Genomic DNA, 17,799 nt, shown 5'->3' on the forward strand with positions numbered 1-17,799 from the left:
GACTTGATCAGAGACATAAACTCACATAATCTTCACCCTGTTATGAGAAGGATAAACTAAAGCCACACTTAGGAACCATGGCAGTGAACACTCACAGAACCCCGAAGTCACAAAGATACTTTGGAGGCTCCAGACAAAAAAGGTCACCCGACAGCAATAATGGAAAAACATCTTCAAGAAGCAAGAGCTGAGACTTCCCTGGTGGTTCAGTGGTTAGGACTCTGTGCTTCCACTGCAGGGGTGAGGGTTCGATCCCTGGTGGGGAACTAAGATCCTGCAAGCTGTGTGCCACAGCGGAAAAAAAAAAGTTAACTCTCAGACAAATAAATAGGAAGAGAGTATTCATTAATCTCCAAGATAACTACAAAAGAACATTTTGGGGGCAAAATCCATAGAGAAAGCATAGAATGTAAGGAGCAATGATGAGCAGAGAAATCAATTCAATAGACAGCAGGGAGAGTTAAAAAGAGAGCAAAGGCACATAAAGTGGTATAAATACATTTAAATATATCAGTTATCACAATAAATGCACACGGATAAGACTCACCAGTTTAAAGACAGAAACTCACAAATTGGATAAAAAGTAATTCTAGCTCTATGCTGTTCACAAAGCAGCACTCCTGAAAATATGACACAAAAATAAAATAAATGGAAAAGGATAAGCCAGTTAAATATTATCCCAAAGAAATGTGCTCTAGCCGTATTAACATCAGACAAAGGAGACTTCTGGCAAAACAAAAAGGATTATTGTGATAAATACCCTTATATAATACACTAAACCCATAATCACAGTGGAAGGTTTAACACATTTCTTTCAATTGCTAACTGCTTAGCAGACAAATAATGGATATGGATATAAAAATTTTGAACAATAAAATGAAAGTGTAGAATTCTGCCTCATCAAATTAGACAATACTCATTATTTTCAACTACCTATGAAACACTTTAAAAAGTGAATACACAAAATTAAAACTATTGTGCATCAAAAAACAGTTAAGAGAGTGAAGGCAACCCATAGGAGATTATAACTGAAAGAATAAAGTAAATATTCATGAATTCAGTGATATAATTAAGTGACTGAATAAACAAATACATGAGGGGAAAGGACAGATCTTCCTTCCCCACAAAAGACTTACAAATAATACATATAAATAATGCATGTAGGTACCACCCCTTCCAGGAGGTGGAACTTATTTCCCCTCCTACTCATTACAGACCGGACTTACTGACTTGCTTCCAAAAGGCATAGGAAAGAAAAATAGTAACTTTACAAAGACACCACTTTAACCAAGTGATCAAGGTTAACATCATCAGTGATATTCAACTTCCTGATGTAAACGGATGAGAAGGGCACCCCCACCTTGTGATATTTCCCCCAAATTCATAAGCCCAGTCTGAACAAATGAAAACTGAGAGACATTCTACAAAATACCTGACCAGTTAGTCCTCTTTAAATCTATCAAGATCATGAAAAACAAGGAAAGACTGAGAAATTGCCACTGCATTCTCTATTCGGGAGAAGGCATCTTTCCACCCAGTTTACTAAACCAGACACTTGACGGGTTAGTGGTGAGGGAAGAAGGGTAACCCTAGACTCCTCTGATTTCACCTCCATTTACTTCAGGTCCCCATGTACCTTTGATTTGGCTTTCCAACATTCACTCTTTGCCCCATGGGCCATTACTGCCTTTGTCCAGCTGTCATGAGGCTATACCTTCTGAGCCTTCTCCAAGAGGGGAGGAGCTCAAAATACTACAGGCAGTGAGAATGGTTAGGAGGTAAGGCATTATGACAACTAGACAGAGGTCAAGTAGTATGCGAGCTGGGAGTGCTGAAGTGAGGATTTGAACTCAGGTAATCTGGCTCCAGAATCTGTTTAAATCACCATTACTCTCACCCAAGTACTAACCAGGTCTTACCCTCCTTAGCTTCCAAGATAAGACGAGATCTGAGGCATTCAGGTGACATGGCTGTAGCAAGGTGGCAGGATACAAGATTAACATATAGAAATCAGTTGCATTTCTTTACACTTACAATGAAATATCAGAAAGGGAATATAAAAAGAATACCTTTAAAAATCACACCAAATAAAATACTTGGGAATAAATCTGACCAAGGAGGCAAAAGAGTTATATGCTGAGGACTTGCTTTTGAATTGGAAGAAGACTCTTGAGAGTCCTGTGGTCTGCAAGGAGATCAAACCAGTCAATCCTAAGGAAATCAACCCTGAATATTCATTGGAAGGACTGATGCCAAAGCTCCAATACTTTGACCACCTGATGCAAAGAGCCAACTCAGTGGAAAAGACCCTGAAGCTGGGAAAGACTGAAGGCAAAAGGAAAAGGGGGCTGCAGAGGATGAGATGGTTAGATAGGATCACTGACTCAATGGACATGAATTTGGGCAAATTCTGTGAGATAGTGAAGAACCGGGGAGCCTTGCTTGCTGCAGTCTGTGGGGTCACAAAAGTGGGATACGACTTAGTGACTGAGCAACAACAACAAATAAAATGTTAATAAAACCCATTAAAGAAGATTCAAACAAATGGAAAGACATCCCACGGTCTTGGATTAGAATATTGTTGAAATGGCCACACTACCCATAATGATCTACAGTAATGTGATCTGTATCAACTTACCCATGACATTTATCACAGAACTAGAACAAATAATCCTAAAACTTATATGGAAACACAAAAGACTCAGAATTGTCTAGGCAATCCTGAGGAAAAAGAACAAAGCAGGAGGTAAAACCCTCCCAGAATTCAGACAATACTACAAAGCTACAGTAATCAAAACTGTGGTATTGGTAGAAAAAGAGACACACAGATCAACACAACAGAATAGAGAACCCAGAAATAAACCCATACACCTACGAACAATTAACCTTCAACAAAGGAGGCAAGATATAAAATGGGAAAAAGGTCTCTTCAACAAGTGGTGCTGGGAAAATTGGACAGCTGAATGTAAATCAATGAAGTTAGAATACCTTCTCACACAATGCACAAAAATAAGCTCAAAATGGCTTAATAACTTACAAGCTTTCGCATAGCAAAGGAAACTATAAAAACAAACAAAATGAAAAGACAACCTACAGAATAGGGGAAAATATTTGCAAATGATGGGGCTGATAAGGGCTCAATTTCCAAAACAATGTTGAGTCCATACAACTCGACAACAAACAAATCCAACTGAAAAATGGGTAGAACACCTAAATAGACCTTTCTCCAAAGAGGACATACAGATGGCCGATAGGCACATAAAAAGATGCTCAATATCACTAATTATTAGAGAAGTGCACATCAAAACTGCCATGGGGTACCACCTCACATCCGGCACAACGGCCATCACTAAAAAGTCTGCAAATAACAAATGCTGGGGAGGGTGTGGAGAAAAGAGAACTTTCTCATACTGTCAGTGGGCACGTAAGTTGGTGCAGCCACTATTGGAAACAGTATGGAGGTTCCTCAGAAAACCAGAATTACCATTTGATCCAGCAACTCCTGAGCACATATCTGAACAAAACTATAATTCAAAAATACACATGCACCCCAATGTTAATAGCAGCCAAGACATGGAAACAACCTAAATGATAGCAACAGATAAATGGATAAGATGTGGTACATATATGGACTACTATTCACCCACAAGACAGAATGAACAATGCCGTTTGTAGCAACATGAATGCCACTAGAGGTTATTATACCAAGTGAAGGAAGTCAGAAAGACAAATATCACGTATCACTTACATGTGGAATCTAAAATATGGCACAAATCAACCTATCTATGAAACAGACTCACAGACATAAAGAACAGACTTGTGGTTACCAAATGGAGGGAGAGGGATAGACTGGGAGTCTGGAGTTGGTAGACATAAACTATCACATACAGACTGGATAACAACAAGGTCCTACTGTATAGGACAGGGAAATATAGTCAACATCCTGGGATAAACCATAATGGAAAAGAACATTAAAAAGTATGTATGCTGCTGCTGCTGCTTAGTCACTTCAGTCGTGTCCAACTCTGTGCGACCCCAGAGATGGCAGCCCACCAGGCTCCCCCGTCCCTGGGATTCTCCAGGCAAGAACACTGGAGTGGGGTGCCATTTCCTTCTCCAATGCATGAAAGTGAAAAGTGAAAGTGAAGTCACTCAGTCATGTCTGACCCTTTAGCGACCCCATGGACTGCAGCCTACCAGGCTCCTGCGTCCATGGGATTTTCCAGGCAAGAGTACTGGAGTGGAGTAGTATACATGTATGTAACTGAGTCACTTTGCTGTACATTAGAAATTAACACACTGTAAATCAACTATGCTTCAATTTTGAAAAAAGTAAAAATCTCCATTACTCAGTGTAAATAAAAAATGAGTTTATTTTTTTGTGATCAGACCTGATATCTTTTATGAGAAGAACACTAGCTGCTGTTACAGATAGATCCTCAGGACTCAATGGCTTACTGTAACAAAAATTCCTCTTACAATGCTCTCCTTTTAGCAGTGATAGAGGAACCCAGCCTCCTCCCATTGTGTGACTGCCGTCTTCCAGAGATCCTCCTCCTGTGCATTCAGCCAGCAAATGGGAAAGAGTTCATAGCTCTGAGTGGGTGAGACGTTTCTACAGCCGAGGTCTAGGAATGGCAGTTTACTTTTTTGCCAAGTGAACCCCTGGCTACGTTCCCTAGAGGAAAAAGAAACGGAGTTTGGTAAGCACCTCTGAGTTTTTGCCAAAATCTAATTGCTCATAATTCTAATTTACTTAAGGCTAATCAAGTACTTCCTTTATACTTTGTTTGCTTATACTTTTTAAAAAACACTTATCCACAGCCATCTAGTAAACAAACATTTAGAATGTTCTCAAAAAGGCAGGAATACACAATTGGATAGTCAAGATTACATATGTATATATACATATACAGATATAGTTGAATTCGGAGATAAGAAACACTGCTTCACATTACCAGATTGGCTAAAAATCTCTTACATGCTCAACAGTAACCTTCCCTCCACCATCACAAAAAACCCTAACAGAAGGGTGTCAGAATATTTGGAAGTATCCCTACATTGCTTCACATCTGATACTACTAGAATTAAATTGTCTAAGTGCTTCTAGATTAATTTTAAATCTTTAAAAAAAAGGCAAGATAAAGTTCTCTAGAGGAAAACAACAAAAACTCTTGAGCTAAAACGGGGTAAAAAGAGGTATATTCATTCTATAAGGAGATACTTTTGAGATAAAAGTGACATGGGAACTGGCTTCCAGAAAAATGGGCTTGTAGATCAATTTTTCCTGATTCCTTTTAAAACGACTTACATAATACTAAGATGACATTTTAAAGCTAGCATGTATCCACAACCACATGGCAGGCTGTGTTGAGTGCCCTCTGTGTTTTATCTTATTTCAACCCCACAAGTAATCTTTGACATAAGTACTAAAAGGGCCTGGGTCTTTTAGACTAGATAAAGATCAGAATCAAAACAAAAACATATCTAAAGCAAAAACATATCTTTATATATAACTTGTTTCTAACTCCCACTGACCTCAACTTCAGCTACCAAGGATAAAGAAAACAGAAATAAACCTATGACAACATTTGGAAAATTGACCTGTTTTAATTTTTTAAAACAAAAATACAACACAACATCAATTTTTCTTTTTTTGCCATCTACAATTCAATTATTTCCAAATATTCTAAGACCAAACAGAATCCCCGGCCCAGAGCAGGGAATTAAAATGAGACGCTGAAGTCACACAAAGGTGAATGCTGAAGATCGACATTCCAGCCGTAGGCCACAAGTCTTCCATTTAAACACACTCTTAATTCTTTTCCTTTCACAGTTTGTTGAAGTGTTTTACAGAAGTTCTTTAAAATAATTTCATCTCAAATACCAGGTTTCTTCAATGATACACAGCTCCATGAAATCTGTGTCTCCATCTGACTGACAGGAATGAAAAGTAATTTTTGTCTTTTTGGTAGCATGAAGAAATAAAACTATCAGCCAGATTCCTTTAGTAATAAATCAGGAGAGATAAAATCTGGGTTGTGCTGGGTGCTGTTTCTACTTGTCTTTCAAGAGTGTGACTTTAGAAGCATTAAATCACACTCTTGCCACTACAATGATTAGTACTAGTAATCTTTTTTAGATGATAAAAAGGAAAATATCCAATGGACATAAAAATGGTCAAAAATTGTTTGCTTGTTTTTCTTACTGCAGGTCACTTCCCACCCCCCACCCGCCAAAAGAAGATACAAAATGAACATATGGTTGGGATGGTAACTCTGCTGGACATTCCAATTCACCCAGTTGCTTGTTCCCCACACAGATGAGGGGAAGAGGCATTAAGTTTTATTAGTAATGTTATAGCAGTAACCAGATGTGTTAATGGCAGCCTATTTCAGGTCCATCAATCCTTTGAGAACACATAGAGGAAATCATGGCTGTTGTTCTCCAACTGCCCACATCTGAATACATTCCACTACCATGGGAACTACAAAGGAAGGAAAAATATATTTATTCCGGGATTCATTTACTAGGATTTTTAAGCGCCCTCTCTTCTGTAGAGCCCCAGAGTGGTGATGAGTGCTAGGGGCTGCTGTGTTTCCCAGCATGTGCTCCCATCCTCTGAGGGTCCTGAGAAGGATAGTGGATTGGTCCTGGAGCCCTCATGAAAGGAGGGGGTGGTCCCATGGGGTGGAACATGTGTGGCCCAAAACCTACAGATGAGAGAGAACAAATCTGTTAGGTGTGCTATTCTCTTGACAACCTTTCAGACTATGAATCTTTCTAAGGTCCAAACCAGCTACACATAAATCAAACTGACATGGTGCTTCAGAAAATGCTGGCTCACAAGACTCACTCAGGAATGTCTACCTGCATGACTTCTTTGGTTTTAGAAACCTTTCCCCTCAGGACGGCTAAAAACAACTCCATAGGTCTCAAGGTATTGCTAGTATGTCACCTGAGTCTTCGCTCTCTCTCAAACATGCCAATCCTACCAGATAGGATTTGATCAGAATTTGGGAGGTGAGGGAGACATCAGGCAAGACCCTGTCATCGTTAATCTCAATGCTGTATACTAGAATGAAGGTTGTTCAGAAACCAGGACTTACTCCAGCGAGTATGGGAACTCTGCCCAGGCGAACCAGTTACTTGTGATTTACTTACACAGTTCACGCTGGCACTGACAGTGCTGTACACAGTGCGGATCCCTGAACTGTTTACTACTTGTCACGAACAAGATACAGAGCTGGAGTCAAACTGTAACTTCATTATACAATTAAGCACACTGTTTAGTTCATCTAGCAATTTTTTTGTTAACATGACTTCCTTAGGAGCTTCCCTGGTGGTTTAGTGGCTAAGACTCCACACTCCCAATGCAGGGGGCCCAGGTTCCATCTTTGGTCAGGGAACTAGATCCCGCATGCCACAACTAAGAGTTCCATGCCACAGCTAAAGATCCTGCAAGCCACAAGTAAAGATCCCTCATACTGCAACAAAAACCTAAGATTCTGCATGTGGCAACTAAGACCTGGTGCAGCCAAATAAATAAATACAAAGATTAAGGAAAAAAAAAAAGACTTCCTTAATGAATTTACATTCTGGTGCAAAATCCTTATCTTGCTGCAAGCAGATGACACACAGCCTACCCTTTAAGCAATGATGTTCTAGGGCATCAGTTAGGATATAGAACAAACTGATGATGTTAAGTTGCTTTACAACTTAACTTCAAGTTTAAACTTAAGTTTGTCCAACTCTTTGTTATGCTATGGACTGTACCCTGCCAGCCTCTTCTGTCCATGGGATTTCCCAGGCAACAATACTGGAGTGGGTTGCCATTTCCTCCTCTAGGGGATTTTCCTGACCCAGGGATCCTTTTCATGTCTCTTGCATTGGCAGGCGGGTTCTTTACCACTAGTGCTACCTGGGAAGTCTTAAACTGATAATAGATCATTGTAATCACAGTAACTCCCATTCTGATGATACATATACTTAGATCTTTAGAAAACTGGTGACTTCCTTCTTAGCAAGCCAGTAAAAAATGAAAATATTCGGAATGACAACAATCAGGTTTACTTGCAGACTTCTATGGAGCAGACCCGAAGGCTTAGATACGTTAGACATGACGGTACAGGGTCTGGACAGAATTCAGGAGGAGTTCCCTGAGTTAAGCCTAACCCATTTCCCTACTTCCTAAGAAGTTACCTGGGGGTGGGGGCGGGGCAATACCAGGTGGGGGTGGCAGGGCAATGTTCACCACGGCCGGAGGACCACTCGGGGGCAGGTTGAAGTAGTTGGCGGAGGCTTCTTCTTCTGCGGCAGGAGGAGGAGGAAGAGCTAGAGAAGAGAAGACAGCTAGTTAGAGCAGAAGACCACAGTGCAGCAGTGTTTCCACTCCCCTGAAATCCTGAGGGGTCCTGCTGGAGAATACAGCTGCTGGGAGCAGAGGCTGGTCTCTTCCAACATTCCAGGATGGTCTGGGCAGTATGAGTATCTGAAGGTGGCGAGCTACTGGGTAGGCAGAATCTGCACTCACCTCCCGGGAGCCCTGGAACGGGCTCGAGCTTGATTCCGGAGTCTGTGGTTCCGTCCTTCTCCTTTTCTTTCCCTCTGGCTGCCTGGGACCTGGGAGACACAGACAGCCACGCTATCAGCACTTGGTTCCACCTTCTCTCGCACCTCTGTTTCTCACCTTTCCTGGTCCAACAGAGCTCCTTCATTCCTGCCTCCTCTTTAGCACTCACTTTTTCCTCATAAATGCCACAGGGCACAGTGGATAGGAGCAAAGATTTTGAAGACAGAAAGACTTGGTTTCAAAATTTGCTAGAATAGCTTTAGGGGACGCAGGAGGCAGCAACACTGTTGAGCCTAGTGTTCAGGAAGCACTCTATGAAGCCTGCTGCTGCTCTGAGAGGTCTCCCTGGTTCCAAGCCAAAAACTTGTTCCACTTTTGAACGTTCAGAGCATTTTACCTGTCTCTCTCTTATGCAATAAACACTTTCAGGCTTAAATTAGCTGTTCTTCTTTACTAAACAACTGGCCTTTAAGGACAGAATCCAGGTCTATTTAATTCATGTGTAAACTCGCATGCCCTAGTATTATCCTTGGCCTATAATATCTGGTCACAAAACACATGAACCTTCTAAGCATCAGATTACTACATGAAAACCTTGAATAAATTTCCAAAGTAATATCTTCCTGATATCCACAGGAACGAGCATCAGACACAATGAAAAATTCTTTTTAAATGTCCTACTGATTTAAGGCTGTTCACCAAAAGCTTACTAGCCCCCAGATAATGAAAATGTTTCTTGAAAATCTCAATAATGCTTTTTCTTTTTTGGTGTGGCATGCAGCATATGGGATCTTAGTTCCCTGACCAGGGATTGAACCCACACCACCTGCAGTGAAAGCACAGAGTCTTAACCACTGGCCGGCCAGGGAAGTCCCGATGCTATTTTAATACAGTCTCATGCTCACCTTCCCCATTTCACGTTGAGCCTGCGGCCATTGACAATCAACTTATTAAAAGACTTCTCGGCAGCCACTTCTGCAGCCTGTCTTGTAGCAAACTGGATGAAAGCACACTGCTGTCTTTGCACAACAGTGATGGTCCGGATCTCTCCAAACTGGTAGAAGTGATTCCTGAAGGGATACAGGTAGAGAAAAATGAGAGCTGACAACACAGACATTCCCAGGAGGTTGAATATGGAGTATTAACTCTTTCACTGATTCACCATGAGGCAAGTGGCCTGTAGGTGGTCTCCCCTATGCCTACTGTGGTTGCCCCTACTGTGGGCACTGTGTACTGAGGAAGGGAAAGAAAAAAAATGAGTAAAGGCTATCAAACATCTCAGGGTTTTTCCTATGGAGGAAAGGGGGCTCCAGTAGGTTCCCTAAGGATGTTAAATCCTAGATAAGAGGTTAGCAAAGTATTGTGCCCAGGGCTGATGAGCCAAGAATGTTTAAACAAAAAATGTTTTAAGGTTGCAAAGAAGAAGAAGAGAAAGAGGAGGTGGAAGAAAGTCTGCCATCCCTGGGGAACTGTCTAGCTTACTTAGGTTTAATGTAGATAGGCTAACAAGGGCAGGTTCTACACCTGGAAGAGTTTCTTCTCCACACTCTTTGCAAGAAGTAATTTCCACCACTATCTGCCCAGATGTCTTATGTAACCAAGCAAAATATAAGAATAACACAAAACTACCAAGTACCAACCTCTTTAAAAAAAATCAACAAGTTAAACCATCTATTTTTTTTTTTAATAACTGCAAATCTTTCTCCTATGTAATTAATCATTCCTGGTTGTGTGCCATCTTTAGAAATTCTAACGGTTATTAGGTCAAATAGAATCTCATGTAATTATTACCCTAAGCAAGCATGGAATAAGCACTGTTGAAGACTATTATCTGTCATCATAAAGAACTTTATAAAAATTCCAGTCAGCATACTATACAGCAACTAAAAAAAAATGTACTTGGTACAGAATTATCATGTTTTCTCAAGTTTTTGCCAAAAAATATTATTCCAGGGCAGGTGAAAGTACAGATAACTCAAAATTATATTCACAAACCTTAGATCGGTCTCAGTAATGGTATCCCCCAGACCACCAACATACAGTGTGGTGATAGTCTTGTCCTCTGGTGGGTCTAGACGTGGCATTGTTGAAGCCCGCTTCAAGAGTTTATCTGCCACAGGGTCATTGATTCCATAATATCGGTCTTTAATGTTCTGATCAGCAAGGGGGTCATCCGGATCTGTTGGTTTTTCATGTCTATGGTTCAAGAAAGAACAATGCATAAAGATGAAACAAAGGAAAAAATTTTACAGGTACCAAACAACAGCAGCTATATAAAGACTCCTGAAATGTTTTTTGAACCAGATACCACGGCCATACCAAAACATAATTATTAAAACAGAGCTAATATCAAGGAACAATATCAAGGAACTTACTGTATCACACAAGGACATGCTAGCCTCCTAAAAGTCACTTAAATGGCCATAGGATGGAGGTTTCCTTATAAACAAATGCTTTTTGGCCTTCTCTGGTGGTACAGTGGATGGGAGTCTGCCTGCCAATGTAGGGGACACAGGTTCAATCCCCGGTCGGGCAAGACTTCACATGCCGTGTAGCAACTAAGCTGGTGCACCACAACTACTGGAGCTCACATGCTCTAGGGCCCTTGAGCCACAGTGAATGGGCCTGTGTGCCGCAACTACTGCAGCCCAAATACCTAGAGCCTGTGCTCTGCAACAAGAAGCCACCACAACGAGAAGCCTGTGCACCGTAACAAAGAGTAGCTCCCACTCACTCCAAGTAAAGTTCACACACAGCAACAAAGACCCAGAGCAAGCAACAAACAAATAAATGTGAAAGAAATGCTTCTCGCACAATTCACTTCAAAACCAAAGGTAACCACAACATGGTTACCCCTCTCTAGGGCAACAGTTCTTAATGTATCTGAGGTCTTGCATTCCAATCCAGAGTCTGATTAATCTATGGACCCAACCCCAGAAATAGGGAGAGCTAATTTTTTGTCAGGGGTGGGGTTTACCAACTCCAAGGTAAAAACTCCTAATCCAGATGCCTGGCAGTCTTGACTCAAACATACTCACATTTTAGAAGTCTGGCTTTAATCTGATTTCAACTATACACTGAGATCCAAGCCAGTCACACCGTGAAAGCCAAGACTGACAGTGTAGGTAGGAACCTGAGGTCAACACTGCTATTTTACAGCAGAGCAATTTAGTCTCCCAAGGCTTGGTTATAGGTAAAAGTTCCATTATAAGTAAAAACAACAATTCACTCAATCTCTGCTCCTAAGATATAAGATACATGACACTAGCTGTATAAACTTTAACATTTTGAAGCATAAATAATTTAGTCTAGCATCTCTCCTTTCACAGATAACGAGTCATCTGAAAGCAAACACTGAAAAAGCACTTCAGCTCTTGCCTGTATGGACACTCCTCTCCTCTCTTACATTCTCCTTTCACCCAGAAGGAGCAAATGTGCGGTCGATTCCTTTTGTAGTAGGGTGTGGTCCGGGCCAGTTTGAGCAGCATGTCACTGGTGGATGTGGCTTTCCCCAACATGCCAACTGGCCGCGTTCCATCAGAGTTGGAAATCTACAGAGGAATGACACATTCCGAAGGTAAATTACCCAGACTATGTCAATCCCGTAGGATTCTTTCATCAAATATAAAACTATTATCAAGCAAGTGGCAACACACCTCTCTCTCCATATTCTGTGTGTAGTACTCTTTGTTGACGTCGGACTTTGGCATGTCATCCTTAAAAGACAATCCTGCATCACGAACCTGGATGGGCAAACCTAGAACAAAGGAAAGGAAGAAAAAACTCAAGATAACATTTAAAATCATATCCAAACTGAGTATGTGGACAGAATAATAGAACATCATTCTTCCTTTCTCCACTTTATTTGGTAATAGAAGCTTTATTTTAATTTAGAATCTGTAGCACTGTCAAGCTAATACTACTACAGAGCTTTCTAAGAAATTATCCAAATTCCTAAGTTTCCATGAAATGAATGTTTAAATATTTTATTTTAGATGGACAAGCTCTTACTGTAGTCAGATTTGACCTGCAATTAATAATGCATCTAGCTTTTACTATATCATGATTTAAAACAAATGTAAAAAGTGTATTATTTTTAGCCCTGTCCCACAGATCCTCTGAATAGTCATAGTCATGTAAGGATCACTGTACTGCAGAACTAGAACACTCCCTTAACAAACATACAAATAATATTAAACAGTATGTGATGAGGATTCTGATTAGCAAAGTTAATTTTCTGAACTTAATATAAATAAACTTAAATTTTCCTTTTTCATTTTATTGTATAGTAGAAACTTGCTGAAAGGATGTTTTTCTGAAAAACAGAAAGTCACCTGCAGTTAAAAAGTCACTCCCAAAAGCAGTTACTCTGAAACAGTAGCAATACAGTGTATCAGTCCTAACAACACAGTTGATACAAAAACCCAAAGCAAATTAGCCTGAACTTTGGTAGGGATTGTGGAAAAAATGTTCTGGATCTAGACAGGAGTCCAAGGCAAAGAAATTACCTGTCACAGCAACAATGCTTCTAACTTACCTTGGCTACAAAGGTATACCGAAGGCCTTAAACCTCCCTTCTGTATAATACAGTATTTAGTATAGTTGGGTTGATTAATTATCGACCTTTCTTAAAATCACTATTGTTGTTCAGAACTCTAGAATAACCTAGTATGGTTCTTTCCTACTTGGGAAAAGCAGAGCACCACAGACATTTCAAAGTGGGTCAGAACCAGAGACAGGGTGAGAAGAGGGAGACAGGAAGACTGCTCTGCTGTTTAGAGCACTGGCACACTTTCAGAACTATGGGACAAGTCAAACATACCATATTCTAGGTCTAAGAGGCAGGTCTGACAGACATTCTTCAATTTACTGCAGGTCTGGCACACTTCAGTCTTCTTGAAACGCATGCGGACCCCAGGGCACCAGCGAAACACTGTGAATGGCCTGGCACAGATCTGGAACACAAGATAAAGCCACAGAGTGTTAACGGTCCAGATCTGGACAATTAATCCAGGAGATTTAGTAACAGCAGGGGATTCAAAGAAGGGATCCCCAAATCTAGGGTTTAGAGGAGATCTTAGCAATCATCTATGCTAAACAGGATCTGATGTTTCAATCCTTCACAACAGTCTTCTTCAGTAGTTTAAATACTCAAAAATCAAAGTCCTCCCACTCTAGAGGTCACCAGCATTAACAATGTAATTCTTAATCTTTTATGAGGTGAGTAGGGAGTGTCCTATGCTTCTTTAAAAATCTTATATCTATGACCTTCCCCCTCAGCTTAAAAATGTTCATAGGCATAATCACAGAACATTTGGTATATGCAATCCCAGGGGGTTCAAAGACCAACCACAGACATCAAGTTAAGAATCCTTGCATTAAATGGTTCATTTTCTTACCCCTACCCTAAGTAGTTAACAGCCAAAGAGTACATAAATGATACTTGAATGCACAGTGTCACACTCACTTTTATAAAGAACTTCAAACCTCAGGGAGTTGAAGAAAAAAGGAAAATAAAACTAAATCATTACTCTTTAACACACTTACTTTGCATTCTTTCCCATACTTTTCTTTGGTCTGAAATAGAAAAAATAGAGGAGTTACAGACACAGGGGAAAAAAGCTGATGCCTGCTCCTTCTCTACATCAGTTGAGTTCAGTTCAGTTCAGTCGCTCAGTCGTGTCCAACTCTTTGCGACCCCATGAATTGCAGCACGCCAGGCCTCCCTGTCCATCACCAATTCCCCGAGTTCACTCAAACTCACGTCCATCGAGTCGGTGATGCCATCCAGCCATCTCATCCTCTGTCGTCCTCTTTTCCTCCTGCCCCCAATCCCTCCCAGCATCAGAGTCTTTTCCACATAGGATCTAAGAAAAGTATCTGGAAATCCCTGGCATATTAAGGGGTAGGATAGGGAAATGGGACCCTACCCTTTTTGGGGAGGAGGGCAAGGAAGGGGCTGGGATATAATCTAATCACATACAAACTATGACCTCTTAAGAATTTTATGGATCTAACATGAAGTATGTACCTTTCCACAACCACAATTCTTAAGATTCACCTCTGGCTCCTAAGTTTTCTCCCAAGAACAATTTCCTAATGGTTTCCACAGTCCCTAAAGCACAGAGGATGCAGCCAGGGCCGGTCCATTTTCCAAAGTTTAGTCAGAGGTAACTACTATAGACTCATCCTGTGATGGTCCTCTGTATATAGTAAATCAATATCTCTGAGATTGATCACAACACAGCCCCAATTATTAAATATAAACTGCTGATAATTTTACTCTTATTTATAAGGAGAGAAAGTACCTTACACTAAACACATTATAAGGTGTGGAGGCCAAAAGGTACTTGAGTTCAGTCCTGGTTCTCCTTCTAATTTGTTGAGGTCCCTAGAGTCAGAATATCTGAACTTAGATGCCAGCTCCACACCTTACTTGCTGTATTGAAAAGAAATAAACTTTCTTTGCCTCTGGTTAACAGACCTGCTGCTGCTGCTGCCGCCAAGTCGCATCAGTCATGTCGGACTCTGTGTGACCCCACAGACGGCAGCCCACCAGGCTCCCCTGTCCCTGGAGGTCTCCAGGCAAGAATACTGGAGTGGGTTGCCATTTCCTTCTCCAATGCATGAACGTGAAAAGTGAAAGTGAAGTCGCTCAGTCGTATCTGACTCTTAGCGACCCCATGGACTGCAGCCCACCAGGCTCCTCCATCCATGGGATTCTCCAGGCAAGAGTACTGGAGCGGGGTGCCATTGCCTTCTCCGATTAACTATTATAATGACTCCTAGATCACAGACTGTCGCCGAGTTCCAAAGTGAGAGAACATGACAGTCCTTTGCAAATTCTTCCTACACTTCGGGTTAGTAAAGAAGCATCATTACTTCTCCGTGGCTAAGAGAAATACATGACCGACAGTGTGCGAGTACCAAAACATTGACAGAATACATACAGTAGGTCCCGTTTTACACTCAACCACTCACCATTCGGATATATGGGTTTTCTCCAAGACACGTCTGGCACAGAATAGGGAAGTCCTGGTGAAAATGGGAAAGCTGGTTGAACGCCAAGCTCCAAAGGCCTTGTCGTCTCAGCCACTGTCGTGCGGCGCGGGGGAGGGGGCGAGGAGCGAGGCTGGGGAACAGGGGGAACCCGTGGTCCAGCACGGGCCGGGTCGCGGGAGTGGGCGCTGTATGCACTTCCGGGAGGCGGCGGGAGTAAAGACCCGCTCGAAAAGAGTGGAGGCAGTAGGCAAAGAAAGGGAGCTGGTCCCAGACCCTGGCTAAACCCCCTCCATCCAAGCCCTCAGGAGGGCCGCCCTCCAGCCTTCAGCCGTAGCTGAGTTAGGCCGCGGTGCTGGCTTCTTCTTGGAATTCCCTCGGCCGCACCGCAGCCACGTCCCTGCCCGCCCGCTGGAGGCCTGACTTCGCTGCCTCTTTCTGTTCTCCTCCGGCAGGCTCACTCACCGCATCCTCCCAATTCTGCCTGTTGTAGGTGTTGGAACCTAGAGAGGTCGCCATCTTGAGAGCGTCTGGAGGCAGCCGCAGCTTCCGAGTTGGGAGAGGACCGCCACAATCCCGTCAGGCCCCGCGGCTGCCTCTCGGCACGTCGACGTCTTATTTACGCGTCTTGCGCGCCCTTGAGGGCGGCACCTTGTGTAATGGCATCGCTCGCTTGGAATTTCTTTACAATTGGCCTCTAGTTACTTCCTTCCAGTGGTGACAGCCAGGAATGAAGAGTCACAAGTTCAACTGGTTTATTTAAAAATTGAGTGAAAGAATAAAGGGACTAAAATGAACGAGGGCCTGGAATTAAAACAGCGTCGACCCCAATGAGCGCTTATTATGCCAAAAAGTGAGGGGAACGTCTTGCGGTGACTATCTCATTTAATTCCCACAGTAAGCCCGCTATAGGGTTGCCAGATGTAGCAAAAACACAGAACGTCTAGTAAAATTTGAATTTCAGATAAACAACGAGTTATTTTAGTATAAATTTGTTCCAAACATGCTTACACTAAGTAATGACTCGTTTTTCTGAAAGTGAAATTTAGGAGGATGTCCTGTACTTTTCTGGCAACCACTGCCCTCTAGGCAAGTGTGACTGTACCTCGTTTATAGAAGGAAACCGAGGTTTAGAGAGATTAACTTGCTTCTGGTCGTGTAGCTAAAAAATGGTGAAGCCACAAATCCAAAGACAATAGTACTTTTTTCCAACTTCTTAAATGAAAAGCCTTATGGATCAACATGTGTATTGTTAAATCATTTTTGGAACAACTATTATTTTGGGTTTGACTTCTCTTGCAGATGGTGATTGCAGCCATGAAATTAAAAGACGCTTACTCCTTGGAAGGAAATTTATGACCAACCTAGACAGCATATTAAAAAGCAGAGACATTACTTTGTCAACAAAGGTCTGTCTAGTCAAGGCTATGGTTTTTCCAGTAGTCATGTATGGATGTAGAGTTGGACAATAAAGCAAGCTGAGCGCAGAAGAATTGATGCTTTTGAACTGTGGTGTTGGAGAAGACTCTTGAGAGTTCCCTGGACTGCAAGGAGATCCAACCAGTCCATCCTAAAGGAGATCAGTCCTGGGTGTTCACTGGAAGGACTGATGTTGAAGCTGAAACTCCTATCCTTTGGCGACCTGATGCGAAGAGCTGACTCATTTGAAAAAACCCTGATGCTGGGAAAGATTGAGGGCAGGAGAAGGGAATGACAGAGGATGAGATGGTTGGATGGCATCACCGACTCAATGGACATGGGTTTGGGTGAACTCCGGGAGTTGGTGACGGACAGGGAGGCCTGGCATGCTGTGGTTCATGGGTCGCAAAGAGTTGTCCATGACTAACTGAAGTGAACTTGGCATACTGTATTTGAAATTCATCCATATTGTTACATATACCAGTAATTTGTACCTTTTTATTGCCAAGAATTTCACTGTATGGATGTATTTGGGGTTAACACACACACACATTTGCCAATTAATGAACATTTGAGTTATCCAGATTTCAGTGAATACAAATAAAGGCATTATAAACATTCACATACAGGTTGTTGTACAGACATAGGTTTTCATTTTGCATGTGGATTGGGATTGCTTGATCATATGGTCTATTTTTTCCTGTATAGGAAAGTGCTTGGGTTTATCTGAGCTTCACACATTTGTGATTTGTTGTCCTTCTTTGTATTTTTAAAATTAACAGTTATTTCTTTAAATATTCTGCTCAGTT

The 17,799-nt window shown here is 41.7% G+C and overlaps 1 protein-coding gene across 4 annotated transcripts; it reads right to left on the minus strand.

Annotated features, from left to right (window-relative positions):
• Positions 1-4,389: 4,389 nt before the first annotated feature.
• Positions 4,390-16,145, minus strand: RBM22 (RNA binding motif protein 22). 4 transcript variants are annotated; one of them, XR_008199693.1, is made up of 12 exons: positions 16,037-16,145; positions 15,554-15,607; positions 14,120-14,149; positions 13,395-13,527; positions 12,229-12,329; positions 11,951-12,123; positions 10,568-10,768; positions 9,478-9,642; positions 8,534-8,622; positions 8,227-8,334; positions 6,531-6,713; positions 4,390-4,678 (listed from the first exon to the last, which is right to left on the minus strand). XR_008199693.1 is itself a non-coding variant. In XM_052643156.1 (11 exons), the coding sequence occupies exons 1-11, from the start codon at positions 16,088-16,090 to the stop codon at positions 6,583-6,585; spliced, it is 1,263 nt and encodes a 420-aa protein (XP_052499116.1). In that variant the 5' UTR covers positions 16,091-16,145; the 3' UTR covers positions 5,163-6,582. The 4 variants fall into 4 exon arrangements, 1 of the variants encoding a protein (XP_052499116.1); XR_008199692.1 differs by having other exon boundaries at positions 8,203-8,334; XR_008199694.1 differs by lacking the exon at positions 14,120-14,149 and having other exon boundaries at positions 8,203-8,334.
• Between the last annotated feature and the right edge of the window lie 1,654 nt (positions 16,146-17,799).

This window comes from Budorcas taxicolor, chromosome 7, assembly GCF_023091745.1.
Source record: "Budorcas taxicolor isolate Tak-1 chromosome 7, Takin1.1, whole genome shotgun sequence".
Taxonomy (NCBI): domain Eukaryota; kingdom Metazoa; phylum Chordata; class Mammalia; order Artiodactyla; family Bovidae; genus Budorcas; species Budorcas taxicolor.

Coding starts and splice junctions, on each gene's coding strand:
- RBM22 (XM_052643156.1), bottom strand. CDS start 16,090: ATGGCGACCTCTCTAGGTTCCAACACCTACAACAGGCAGAATTGGGAG. Junction 13,528..14,119: donor AGTATGGGAAAGAATGCAAA/GTAAGTGTGTTA, acceptor CTTGTGTTCCAG/ATCTGTGCCAGGCCATTCAC. Junction 8,623..9,477: donor CTCAACGTGAAATGGGGAAG/GTGAGCATGAGA, acceptor TGTGTCTCCCAG/GTCCCAGGCAGCCAGAGGGA.